This window comes from Podarcis muralis, chromosome 4, assembly GCF_964188315.1.
Source record: "Podarcis muralis chromosome 4, rPodMur119.hap1.1, whole genome shotgun sequence".
Classification (NCBI taxonomy): domain Eukaryota; kingdom Metazoa; phylum Chordata; class Lepidosauria; order Squamata; family Lacertidae; genus Podarcis; species Podarcis muralis.
The window spans coordinates 21,550,426-21,565,001 of NC_135658.1; the positions used below are offsets into that span (position 1 = coordinate 21,550,426).

General features: G+C 45.7%; 1 protein-coding gene across 1 annotated transcript in view; it reads right to left on the reverse strand.

Annotated features, from left to right (window-relative positions):
* Positions 1-14,576, reverse strand: part of PDGFD (platelet derived growth factor D) — a 147,223-nt gene that overhangs the window by 23,434 nt on the left and 109,213 nt on the right. Inside the window, exons 4-5 of the mRNA XM_028726172.2 lie at positions 7,446-7,505; positions 5,059-5,257 (exon numbers count right to left, since the gene is read on the reverse strand). Of these exons, the coding sequence (XP_028582005.2) occupies positions 5,059-5,257; positions 7,446-7,505 (259 nt within the window). The remainder of the gene's footprint in view (positions 1-5,058; positions 5,258-7,445; positions 7,506-14,576) is intronic.

The window sequence follows — 14,576 nt, forward strand, 5'->3', positions numbered from 1 at the left end:
TCCTTCAGGTATACTGGGCCGAGGCCATTTAGGGCTTTAAAGGTCAACACCAACACTTTGAATTGTGCTCGGAAACGTACTGGGAGCCAATGTAGGTCTTTCAAGACCGGTGTTATGTGGTCTCGGCGGCCGCCCCCAGTCACCAGTCTAGCTGCCGCATTCTGGATTAGCTGTAGTTTCCGAGTCACCTTCAAAGGTAGCCCCACGTAGAGCGCATTGCAGTAGTCCAAGCGGGAGATAACTAGAGCATGCACCACTCTGGCGAGACAGTCCGCGGGCAGGTAGGGTCTCAGCCTGCGTACCAGGTGGAGTTGGTAGACAGCTGCCCTGGATACAGAATTGACCTGCGCCTCCATGGACAGCTGTGAGTCCAAAATGACTCCCAGGCTACGCACCTGGTCCTTCAGGGGCACAGTTACCCCATTCAGGACCAGGGAGTCCTCCACACCAGCCCGCCCCCTGTCCCCCAAAAACAGTACTTCTGTCTTGTCAGGATTCAACTTCAACCCATTAGCCGCCATCCATCCTCCAACCGCCTCCAGGCACTCACACAGGACCTTCACCGCCTTCACTGGCTCTGATTTGAAAGAGAGGTAGAGCTGGGTATCATCTGCATATTGATGGACACCCAGTCCAAACCCCCTGATGATCTCTCCCAGCGGCTTCATATAGATGTTAAAAAGCATGGGGGAGAGGACGGAACCCTGAGGTACCCCACAAGTGAGGGCCCAAGGGTCTGAACACTCATCCCCCACCACCACTTTCTGAACACGGCCCAGGAGGAAGGAGCGGAACCACTGTATAACAGTGCCCCCAGCTCCCAACCCCTCTAGACGGTCCAGAAGGATGTTATGGTCGATTGTATCAAAGGCCGCTGAGAGATCCAGCAGAACTAGGAAACAGCTCTCACCTTTGTCCCTAGCTCGCCGGAGATCATCAACCAGTGCGACCAAGGCAGTTTCAGTCCCATGATGAGGCCTGAACCCCGATTGGAAGGGATCCAAATGGTCCGCATCCTCCAGGCGTGCCTGGAGTTGTTCAGCAACCACACGCTCAATCACCTTGCCCAAGAATGGAAGATTTGAGACTGGGCGATAGTTGGCCATACTGGCCGGGTCTAAAGATGGTTTTTTAAGAAGCGGTTTAATGACCGCCTCTTTCAGCGGATCTGGGAATGTTCCCTCACAGAAGGAAGCATTCACCACCCCGCAGAGCCCATCGCCCAGCCCTTCCCAGCTTGCTTTTATTAGCCAGGATGGGCAAGGATCAAAGAGACAGGTGGTTGGTTTCACGCGTCCAAGCAGCCTGTCCACATCCTCGGGGGTAACGGATTGAAATTGGTTCCATGCAACTTGACCAGACAGAGCTCCAGCACTCTCCCGCCCCAGCCCTGCTCCCACGGTGGTGTCTAGCTCCTTCCGAATATGAGTGATTTTATCTGCAAAAAACTTTGCAAAATCGTTGCAGGAGATCTTGGGGTCTTTACAAGGCCCCGATGTTAAAGGTGGTTCCGTTAAATTGCGGACCACCTGAAAGAGTCTCCTGCTACTATTTTCTGCAGATGCAATAGAGGCGGCGAAGAAAGTCTTCTTCGCCGTCGCTATCGCCACTTGGTAGGCTCGACGTTGAGCTCTAACCTGTGTCCGGTCAGATTCGGAGTGAGTTTTCATGAGGTGGCCAAAGTATTGGAGCCTCAGCTTCACGATCTTTTCCTTCCAGTGAACACTCAGGGCTGATTTCCTTAAGAATGGAGAGGTTTGATCTTCTTGCAGTCCATGGGACTCTCAAGAGTCTCCTCCAGCACCATAATTCAAAAGCATCAATTCTTCAGCGATCAGCCTTCTTGATGGTCCAGCTCTCACTTCCATACATCACTACTGGGAAAACCATAGCTTTAACTATACGGACCTCTGTTGGCAAATAACAAGGGGTACCTGCACGAAAATGCAATCTTGAATTCAGGTTCCCAGCAACTCCACTTCTCTTCTCCCTGGTTTTCTGACCCCACAGACTTCATTGACTTATTTTTTCTTTTTGTTTGCTTTTAAAAATCAACTGCTCAGGGAGCTTCTCTATTGAGCCATAGGGAAATTTGATAAATTAGTGAGTGATTCCCAACCGATGCACTTCTTGCAACTGGATGCTACTTAAGAAGAAGGGAAGCGGGTGCATGATACAGAATCCTGCGTTTCATTCAATTACAATTAAAATGCTTAACCACCCGGTCTACATAATGAAAATTGGTGAGATGTTGGCAGCCCATAAAAACCACCTGCTCTGACAGGTGCTGACGCCAGATGTTCGTCTTAGTGCAATGGATAAAAATGATTATCCCAGTCCTTAATATACAGTGGGACAGTTAACATGGCGGCAGAGGGCAAGAAGAAGGGGAGTTACTACTGGTAATTAAGGACACCTGTGGCTTATATAAAACAACTGGCTTTAAAGTTCAGCCAAAAAACATTTGTCCTCTGGAGAAATGATTATAGGTGTCCAGATTGTGTTTGGTGAGCTGTTCATAGAATTGTAGAGTTGGAAGGGGACAAGGCCACCTGGTGGTGGCCATCGTTACATCTTATGGAAACAAATTCCATAATTTAAGTATGTGCTGTGTGAAGTACTTTCTTTTGTCTGTCCTGGACCTTCCAGCATTCAGCTTCATAGTACAACCCTGAGTTCTAGTATTGTGGGAGAGATACATTGACAGTGCAATCCTTAGCGATTTGTGGAGTTAAATGGTGGCCAATAATTCAGAGTCAGGGAAGGAGTGAAGTGGTAGATGATCTGTCAGGCTTTGGGAATCAGGACAAAGCGAACAGAGTCACTTACCATTTAAGGTAAAGGGACCCCTGACCGTTAAGGTCCAGTCGCGGACAACTCTGGGGTTGCGGTGCTCATCTCGCTCTATAGGCCGAGGGAGCCAGCGTTTGTCTGCAGACAGCTTCTGGGTCATGTGGCCAGCATGACTAAGCTGCTTCTGGCAAACCAGAGCAGCGCACGGAAATGCCGTTTACCTTCCCGCTGGAGCGGTACCTATTAATCTACTTGCACTTGACGTGCTTTTGAACTGCTAGGTTGGCAGGAGCTGGGACCGAGCAATGGGAGCTCACCCTGTCATGGGGATTTGAACCGCCAACCTTTTGATTGGCAAGCCCTAAGCTCAGTGGTTTAAACCACAGCGCCACCCGCTTAAAGTCTTAAATGACTACAGCAAAAGAACAAAGCAGCCATTCTCGGAATGAAGGTGTTCCCAATTAAGGTTTCCACCCACTCCCCCCCCCCCCCCATGTCACTTCTGCGCCTTGCAACCTGATCTCGCAACCACTGTGCTTCTAGTGCAGCCACCTTATCTGCTCTATGTGACCTTGGGCTGATAAGCTGGACACCTTCCAGTGAGAGAGAGTCTGTTAGCTCTCTCTCTTCCAGTTCTTCTCTACTTTGCTGTTCACTCCCCAGTTCATCCCAACTTTTGTCTTCAGAACTATGCCCCTCTGCAAACCACTGTTCCAAATCTATACTGCTTCTCCTCCTCCTGGGCAGCTTCAGGATCCTGGTCAGCAGCACGGGGAGGAGGAGGCTCCCACCATTCCTCATCAGAGCAATACTCCTCTGCCTGGTCTCTGACATGATCCCTTGAGGAGTTCCAATAGTAGTGTGGAACACTCAAAGGCCTCTGATTCACTCACCCATTTTTATGCTAAGTGTGTGAGCTGATTCCACTGAGAATCACTGCATTCGATGTGGAGTGTCATGAGAATGCATGCACTGTGGGGCCATTCAGAAATGCAAGTTATCTCTTCATATTGCACCCATCATGGGAAAACCAAGTACATCTGAACCCGGCTCAAAGCAGAAACCTCAAAGTGTCAGAACCAGTGGTGTAGCGTGCGGGGTGGGGCACAGGGGTCATTCCCCCTGGTGCAAAATTGTTAAGGGTGCAAAATTTCAACCCTGGTACTGCTTCAATACAGTTGTGCACTTCCATTGCTGGACTACATTGAAAATGTCTTCTCCATGAGAACCAGAAAGTGACCTCTCCAGAGAACAGAACGGCTTTTCTTATCTCTTACATCCTGCTAATTTTGCCATTCATTTTAATCATTTTCCCCGAAAAGCTGCTGCAACAGTACAACACAGTTCAGTGCTAAGAAAGCCTGAATCCCATTAAACTTCCCCAGAATGCATTAATGTGCAGTAAAAATGCTGTCTGGTGCTTTTGTTGCTGTTAACCATTACCTAGGTTTATACAACACAGCCATGAAGTCAATGTAATAACTCCCCTGTTAGGAGAATCTCTCAGCTGTTTGCTGAGGATGTTCTCTTGTCAAAGTATATTCTCTGATGAACTGAATTCTCAAGTTGTGACTGAACTCTGCATACCAATTTAAACTGCCATTCCCTAATCTGTTTACAATTTCCTCCTCCTCACACTTCTCTCTCAGATGTGAAGATGAGAGGTCTTGGATCTATCCTCTGAAAACTAAGGAACAAGCATGGCGATCTTTGTCTTCTCTAGATTAGCCATCTTAGACCTCAAAACCTTTCCTATCCAGGTTATGTACTTCCTGTATAAAACAACTTCATTACTTTCTTACTCTAAAAGGATCTTTGAGTGCACAATTGCAATGGGTAAAGGCTAGTAAAGGTAAAGGGACCCCTGACCTTTAGGTCCAGTCGTGACCGACTCTGGGGTTGTGGCGCTCATCTCGCTTTATTGGCTGAGGGAGCCGGTGTACAGCTTCCGGGTCATGTGGCCAGCATGACTAAGCCGCTTCTGGCGAACCAGAGCAGTGCACGGAAATGCCGTTTACCTTCCCGCTGGAGTGGTACCTATTTCTCTACTTGCACTTTGACGTGCTTTCGAACTGCTAGGTGGGCAGGAGCAGGGACTGAGCAAAGGGAGCTCACCCCGTCGCGGGGATTCGAACCGCGACCTTCTGATCGGCAAGTCCTAGGCCCTGTGGTTTAACCCACAGCGCCACCCGGGTAAATGCTACCCTCTAGCAAAATTCGCAAGCCACACTCTACATACCAAAGTTTCAACAGGTTTCTTCCTACCTTTCGATTTCCTTTCATAGAAACTTCTGCCGCGATGTGGGGCAGTGTCTGTGTACAGACTTTCGAGATCTTCTTGCCACGTGTCTGGGTTAAAGTGCTTGAGGAGTTCCTCCACGGTGTCAAATCCAGCAACGGTTTGATCCAGAGCTTCTGCCGTAAGAGTAGCGTTGGTCACTGACGGAGAGTGATAGGAAACGCCCTAAGAGTGACATACAGTGCGGTGTACTTTGAAAAACACAGGTAGAAAGTGACAAACATCTCAAATAAAACTTTCCCCCAGATCTGGTTCATAGAATGTATTCATACAGGGCTAATATTATGCATTGCAAAAAACAAGGACTGCATCCTCAATATACAGTGGTGCCCCGCAAGACGAACGCCTCGCAAAACGAAAAACTCGCAAGACGAAAGAGTTTTCCGTTTTTGAGTCGTTCCGCAAGACGAATTTCCCTATGGGCTTGCTTCGCCCCCCCCTCCGGCCTTCAGAAGAGGTCCAGGAAGGCCGGCGGGGGCCGAAAGGCTTTCCTTTAGCTGACAATGTTTGCATGTGTTATTTAAGTAGTGCCATTGGTGTGTGCATGGCACTTTACAAAGTAAAAGAGGATAAGTCCCTGCCCAACATTTGACAACAACATTTGACCGGAGATAAAGGGCAGGAAATGGACACTGGGGTAAACAGAAGACTACTTTGACTATTTCAACTTCACACAGTTAGGTCTGGTTATAGTGGGGTGCGGGAATTAAAGGGTTGTACCAATGTCTTCGAATCCCCGCAGTGGGGTGAGCTCCCGTCGTTCGGTCCCAGCTCCTGCCCACCTAGCAGTTCGAAAGCACCCTTAAGTGCAAGTTGATAAATAGGTACCGCTTTATAGGGAGGGTAAACGACGTTCCGTGTGCTGCGCTGGCTCGCCAGAGCAGCTTCGTCACACTGGCCACATGACCTGGAAGTGTCTCCGGACAGCGCTGGCCCCCGGCCTCTTAAGCGAGATGGGTGCGCAACCCCAGAGTCGGTCACGACTGGCCCGTACGGGCAGGGGTACCTTTACCTTTACCAATGTCTTCATGGACAAAATGAGTTTTGAAGAGGGATTTGAAGTAAGCGAGAGAGATCTCCAGGGTTTCAGACAGGGACTAAAGTAGAGTTGACGGGGAATCGAACCTGAGACCTTCTGCCATGGCCCTATCATACAATGCTGCTTTTCTTTTATATAAAATTTTTACCTTTGAAAGGATAGATTCCCCCCCCCCCCATTTCAGTTAAAAAGGTAAAGGGACCCCTGACCATTAGGTCCAGTCGTGACCGACTCTGGGGTTGTGGCACTCATCTCACTTTATTGGCCTAGGGAGCCGGCGTACAGCTTCCGGGTCATGTGGCCAGCATGACTAAGCCACTTCTGGCGAACCAGAGCAGCGCAGGGAAACGCCGTTTACCTTCCCACCGGAGTGGTGCCTATTTATCTACTTGCACTTTGATGTGCTTTCTAACTGCTGGGTTGGCAGGAGTAGGGACCGAGCAACGGGAGCTCACCCTGTCGCGGGGATTCGAACCGCCGACCTTCTGATCAGCAAGTCCTAGGCTCTGTGGTTTAACCCACAGCGCCACCCGCGTCCCTCCCATTTCAATTACTATGCAGCAAAAGGAAAGCTCAGCTCTCCTGAAAGAGAAGGACAAGTCAAGAGGACAATCACAGACCCTACGATAACCTGCTGGCCCTGGCAGATGCATAGGAAAAACAAATGAATAAGTGGCAGCCTAACAAACTTGAGCTTGTTCTGCAAAGAGGGAATTACCAGTTTCAGGAGAAAAAGCTTTTTGCCAAGCGTATTGTGACTCGAGCGTTGCATCCAGAGAAGAAGACAAAGGAGAACTGTTTTAATGGGACAAGGTTAAGACTTGCCAGGCTATTGACCTCACTGTTGCTATTCAGCAACTTTCAATAGGTTGCTCCTCTGTAGCAAACATTGGCAGCTCCCTTCTAATGAGTGCCAAGCCATTGTGTGATGTTCTTATTCTCCAGAGAGATAAAAACTAATTCAGAATGAACTTGCACATGTCCATCGGTATGTATCTAGCAAAGAGATTCAGCCAAGTTTTAAAAAGGTACAGAAAACCACCCAGAGATGCATATGTTACTGCATAGGTAAATAGCTTGCTGTTTCGTTTTGTTTTTAATTAATGCGTATATAAATTTTGCTAAATAAAATCAGTTATTCAGATTTTCCAATGTATCCTTATGTGGTGGTGATACATGAGGGAAAGAAAATAAAAACATGATCATTCCATGGGCTTCCATGCAAAAAAACACATGCAAAAAAATAAATAAATTAGGGGGGGGGAATCTGAATTAAATTCTTTCTCTAAAATGCGCATTTCACATTTAACTTACCAAGACGGGGCTTGTGACTGATTCCCAGTTGGTTTCAGCTGCAGCAGGCTGGAGATCATCCTGAAGATCAAACAGAAAAATAAAGGACAGGAAGGGGCAGGTATTAGAGTCACAACATTATTGTACATGTCTTTTTATAAAAATATATATACAAAGGATGAACTGTATGGTCGCTAGGCATTTCAATTTGTAACACAAGACTTTGCTCTGTTCTTTTCCAATTCTGAAAACACCGGGTTGCATCTAATATAATGCAAATTAAAGTCACGTAGCAGTATACTTGTTCCACTTGTGAAATGTTTTGCACCAGCAGAACATTGCTGCATGAGAGAACGCATAGGCAGCTTGTTGGTTAACTTCTTCGCACAACAGAGCGTGCAACCTGTTTCATGACCAGTTTCCACTACTGCAACTGCTGCATAAGATTCCTCTGTTGTTTATCATTAAAAGTCACCTGTCTGCTAGCACAAGAGCCCTTGCTCTTTGTGGACAAATATTTGTCTAGTGGACAAAGATAGATGGATCCAGCCTAATAAAACAATTTCTGTAGATCTGCAATCAATATTCCATAGATGATTCGGTTATAACTCAGAGAAATTCTTTGTAAACAAAAATGTCTTCAGCAGGTGCCTAAACATCATGAAGCACTTTTTTTATTTCAGATGGTAATTTTCACTGTCAGTCTTCCTGCCTCCCATTCCCAAAGGGACTTAGCCACCACTGCATTTAAATATATGTTTGTTTAAAAAAGTTTTTATTGAATTTTACAATTTAATATTCAACCACATGACATAATATAACATTTATCATATAACCCCGCCTCCCCACGACTTCCATCAGCTTCCCCTTCTGGTTCTTAAAATATTAACTCCTTCTGCTTAATTGTTGTCTTATCTTTATGATCATACATCTAAATGCTCTTATTTTCCTATCAATTTTACACCAAATTTTCTTTCATAGTTACCTCTTACACTCAATTACATTTCATATTATTGTTTCTTAACCTTTGAACTTGTTTTCTTAGTTGTAAATGTTTAATCAAACCCTGCTAGTGAGTCCATTTCTTTACAGTATTTCTGTATATAGAACATAAAGGGTTCCCAGTCTTTTTAAAAATGTTCATTGTCATTGTTTCTGATTCTTCCTGTAAAGGGATCCCTGACTGTTGAGTTGCGAATGACTCATCTCGCTTTACAGGCTGAGGGAGCTGGCATTTGTCCGCAGACAGTTTTCTGGGTCATGTGGCCAGCATGACTAAGACACTTCTGACACAATGGAACACCGACACCAGAGCAGCGCACAGAAACACTGTCTAGCTTCCCACCAGAGTGGTACCTATTAATCTACTTGCACTTTTGGTGTGCTTTTGAACTGCTAGATTGGCAGGAGCTGGGACCAAGCAACAGGAGTTCACCCTGTCACGAGGATTCAAACCGCCAACCTTTTGATCGGGAAGCCCAAAGGCTCAGTGGTTTAGACCACAGCGCCACCCGCGTCCCTGATTCTTCCTGTAAGTTTCGCCATTTCTGCATATTCCATAAGTTTGGCTTGCTATTCTTTTTTCATTGGTATCTTGTCATCTTTCCATTTTTGGGCTGGGAGAGGCAGCTAAATGTATGTTTTTAACACATTTTCGACCACAAAACTCATTTCTGAATGCATATTCTCTCAGCATGGCCTTTTCTAAAAAGGATCCACTCTCAAAATGCATATATTATTATATAACATAGAATAGCACCAGAACATCCTGAAAACAGAAAAGCTGGTGGATAGTTAAATTCCAGTTAGCTGGAGGTTGGGAATCAGGTCACTTCATTTTGGAATCCAATCAAATTCCTCACCGATCCCTATAAGAAACCATCTTTTGGAATGGAGGAAATTGCGAAAAGTAGTTTGCAGAGTGGCATGCGGGGCCCTGTGGCTCAGGTGTAACCTTTGAAAATCAATGAGTTCCTCTCCCTCTCAAGACACAATGCCTGAGCTGAGCCTTAAATAACCAGGAGCCACAGAGAAAGAGAGAGGATGTGTGGCTGCCTGCCACAATACATCTCTAGCTATAATTCCATTATTGGTGATGACTATGTTAATAACAGGGCACAATGATGTAGTGGGTGCCTCCTGATCCATTCTGACATAGTCACTTGTTATAATAGGAGAGAGAGTATGATAGTCCAAACTCTGTCAAAGAAACATGAAGGTTTTCAGCTGTAATTACAGTCAAGGTCAGTCTGAGCCTGGTTTGTCTATTTATGAAAAGTGAAAGGTGCAAAATGGCTTTAAGTAGCAGGCGAGTTTGGTCTGCACCTCTCTCGTTCCTTGCTATTACTGGTATGTTAGCAGGAGAAGGATGTCCAAATGCGTGGCTTGGGGACGATTCGAACTATGGGAAGCCAGCGTAATTTATGAGGGCTTAAATTAAACTGGCATAATGTACACCACATCCAAACTTTTTCAGGAACAGAGCTGCTGCTGCCCGAGACTGGCAGAGGGAAAGCAAGCTTTTCAAAATGGAGTTTACTTAAGTCACTGCTTTTACTCGTGGAAGTTCCACCTGGTTGCCGGGTCATGTGACCGATCTGAACAGAGGCAGTACTCTGTGAGTACCCCTGCTTGTCCCTGCCACTGCTCTAGAATATCTCTTTTTCAGGACTTAAGACAACCAGGGGCAGAGGAAGGGGGTGCGGTGGGGGGTGGGCCGCCCTGGTGTCACCACTGAGGGGGGTGACAAAATGCTGGGTGGCACTCACCGTGGGGCCTGCAGTGCGCCCGAGCCACGCGTCACTCCGGGGAGTGACGTGATGGTTTGGGTCCCGCAGGCTCCGGGCTGCCCCAAATGGTCCGCCTGCCACCTCCCCCTCAGCTGTAGGGCGGCTGAGTGGGAGGAGGCAGGCAGACTCCTCAGAGGCCCCGCGGAGTGTCCTGCCCCGGCTCACCCAGCCCCATGGGCGGCTGGCCCCACCCCCCGTGGGCAGCTGGCCCTGCTCCTGGGCGCAGGGCACACACGCCGCCCCAGGCTCCCAATCAGCTTGCTCCGCTGCTGTAGGCAACATAAGATCTGCTGGTCTCAGCTGAGCCCCAGCTGAGCCATGATGAGAGAGTTGTGCCAGGGTATCTCTGGCTCAATTCAGAAGGTGTGGCTTGCACCTGCATAGCCCAGCTGCACCAGCAATTCATAGAATTGTAGAGTTGGATGGGGCTGTCAGGAGCTTTTCCTACTCTGAAGTAGGACCCTGGTAGAGACACATGCCCAACTGGCATGATCTCTCCCTCCCGGTCGTTCATTCGGGCGATTCAAAAGCTTTCTTCAGCCCAAACATCACAGCGACCGATGCCAACAGACATTGGCACACTCAGGGATCCGCAGAGTCTTCACAGCTTTGCATGACAGACCTCAGCAACTCAGCATTTTGGCTAATCTACTTTATTTACATATAAAACACACATGGAGCACTGCAGCATGGTTCCCTCTCTCTCTAGCATCAGACAGCAAAAAGAAAAAGAACAAAGGACATTCCCACTTCACGTAACACAATAACACAAACATCCTGTCTCCGTCACTGCCCACTCTGTGGAGTCAAAACATACACCATCATGTGACAGACAACAATCCCATGACTGCAATCACAGAGCAGGAATTCTAACAGGGGTCACAGGGGTCAACTAGCCCAACTCCCTGCAATGCAGGAATCTTTTGGTGATCGAACCTATGACCCATGACCCTGAGATTCAGAGTCTCGCGCTTTACTGAGCCAGAGACCTATTGGATCCTTATTTAGCCAGATAGATCTTGGGCTTGGATTGCTTCCTTATTTATGAAACTGTGCAGTGGGTAAACGGGGAAGAATTATTAACTTTCCTTTAAAAGAAAAGTAAAAGGAAGCAGGTAGCATCTACTGTAATGGGTATGTTTCAAGTTTAAGACAGGTAGGGTCATAGAGAAGGATGGGGGAGAGACCTGATTCTGTTTGCATTTAAAGGCGAACCTACTAAATCTGCACTTTCTGAAATGATGCATGAAGCAAAACGCAGCCACCCTTTTCAATTCACATTTACCCAATTTTGTAAGTGCAGTTTTTCAGCCAAACAATGCTCGCAAATGTGAGGGTAAATGGTGCATGAAAATGAACTTAATCATGAAAAGAACACACAAAACGTGTTGTATTGAGGGGAAAGTGCTCACAAAAACATATGCATTAGTCAAAAACCGAATGAAAAATGTGTTGAATAGGACATAGCTGCACTAAAATGTTGATGAATTTCCTTAAGTTTTTTAAAAATAAAAAATAACACATATTGCTATGGAAATGTGGAGAACTGAATTAATGACTGCAAGAACTGAAACTGATGGATCCTTCCACCCCTATTCATAGGTGAGGGGTAGGGGGAATCGTGACAGTTTCCCCAATCTTAAATTCAGTTCTTCACATTAGTTTGCATTTATTTTAATTTTAAAAACTGACTTTCTCCTAAGATACACATTTTGTATGCAATTTGGACTCTTTTACACATTTTTACAAAGCTAATTCCCCCAACGATATGCATTTTTTGCATCTTATTCTTTTACTAACATACGCAGTTTTAGGCAGACTTTACCCTACTACATGCATATATATTTTTGTACACATTGCCTGTGTAATGGGCTCCATGGCAAAATTCAGAGGAGCACGAATTTCATAGGATGGCTATGTTTTGGTCCACAAATTGTAAATTACTTAAGTTTTAAACGTGAACTAAATTACATCCCTCCCCATATGCACAGAAGGTGTAGCTCTGCCCTTTGATTCACCCTTTCCTCTTGGCTCTGAGAATCGCACCAATGTAAAATCCAGTGCCCTTGGGAGGGCTTTGGTGAACTTCTGCCATGGCAGATTTCAGCATGAGCCTCGTTGGTAATACAAGAAAAAAAGAGAGAGACTAGTCTCTCCTGACTACAGCAGAGCAGAAAAACAGCCCTTCAGAATTTACGGGAGGTTAATAACTGAAGGGTGGGTGAAGCAATGTGGTCATTCCCAAATCCTTCCTCCCTTGACATTGAGGGGTGACATTTTGAAGCTGACCTGTAAATAAGGGCTGTGCATGCTCTGTTGTGGTTGTTTACAGGGGGGGAAGTGTTTCTCAAGCAATATAACTTGACCTTCCCAGTAGCCTGCTAATATTGGGGATTGGGATAGAGAAGTGTTTACCCGGAGAGTTAAATTTATTTATTTATTTATAAAATAATTTTATTAGGTTTTCCACAATTATAACAAATAGCACATAACAAAACAACAAAGAGAAAAACAAAAGCAGAAAAATACATCTAAGAAGAAAATACATGAAAGAAGAAAACAATACAAAAAACACCATCCTACCCACCACAATACAAAGAAAAAATAAAAGCGAACTTAATTCTTTGAAAACCCAACCGTAATTACATGTTGGTTGACTTCCTCTATTCCCTCCCTTCTGAATTTCCTTGTATCTGCATGTAACAGCTTTCCAATATCATTCTTAAACAAAAGTATTTCCAACTGTTATCTATCTTATTCACTTTTCTTACCAATCTACATCACATTTATATAATTACATCCTAATTTAGTCCTAGGCCTATTTGGTACAGTGGTGCCCCGCAAGACGAATGCCTCGCAAGATGAAAAACCCGCTAGACGAAAGGGTTTTCCGTTTCGGAGGCGCTTCGCAAGACAAATTTCCCTATGGGTTTCTTCGCAAGATGAAAACGTCTTGCGAGTCTCGCCCTTTCCCCCCCGCTTTCCCCCCCTTTTTCAAAGCCGCTAAGCCTTTAATAGCCGCTAAGCCGCTAAATCGCTAATAGCACTAATCCGCTTAGCCGCTAATGGGCTTGCTTCGCAAGACGAAAAAACCGCAAGACGAAAAGAATTGCGGAACGGATTCTTTTCGTCTTGCGAGGCACCACTGTACTTCCAAGTGACTTACCTGGAGAGTTAAATTTATTTCTGCGTTACAAAGCAATGGGTTGTAGTCACCTAAGTCCTACTCAGAGTAGACCCAATGAAATCAATGAACCCAATCTTGTCATGCCCATTAACTTCAATGTATCTAGTCTGTGTAGGACAAGCATTGAATACCATTCACAGTTTTTACAAACACAATGCATTCCTCATGTTGCCCCAGATACTGTTGAAGCTGGTTAAATCCTATGTGGCAGGACACCTTCTTTTTCTTCTCCTGGAAAATATGTGCATGTATTTTTTACAGCGCAATCCTACATGCATTTACTCAGAAGCAGTCCCCACTGACTTACGTAGAGCTAAAGCTGTTGATTTTGACTTCCCTTCATTTTTTAATTTTTCCTATTGTAAGTTCAGATCTCTATATTTCCACGCCAGCTGGCAATTTTAGTCCTCATGAAAATTCATTGGCATTTTAGTGTGATTTTCTCACAATATAAACATTTGTATGCAATTCTGTCCGGTATACACATATTTGCAAAGCAATTTCCCCCAATATTACACAATTTGTTGTTGTTGTTTGCTAATACAGTGGTACCTCGGGTTAAGTACTTAATTCGTTCCGGAGGTCCGTTCATAACCTGAAACTGTTCTTAACCTGAAGCGCCACTTTAGCTAATGGGACCTCCTGCTGCTGCTGCACCGCCAGAGCGCAATTTCTGTTCTTATCCTGAAACAAAGTTCTTAACCTGAAGCACTGTTTGTGGGTTAGGGGAGTCTGTAACCTGAAGTGTATGTAACCTGAAGCGTATGTAACCCGAGGTACCACTGTATATGCTTTTTAATTTACACCTACCCTAGTATAAACTTGGTTTGTATATTGTTTCAGAAAGTGTGCGTTGAACAAGGTTGCCTTCAGAAGCAAGATGAATTAAATTGCTCCCCTACCCCTATGCAGGGCGTCCCCAGGCCACCCCCCCTTTTCAGCCACATCTTCTCTCCCTATATCATGACCCCCTACTTCGCATTCTCCTTGAGTGTCCCTGAATACTGATAGGTGATTTTTGCTTGACTAGATGTGAGTGTGGCTAGAAACTAGCCTATTCTACGAAGGCTAAATTAACATTTGTTGCTCCTCCTATGTTTGCTTCTGGCCTCACTCACCATTAGCAGGTGACTCTAGGAGGTTTGCCCAGCAAGAAGTTCCTCCCCCCGGCCTAGT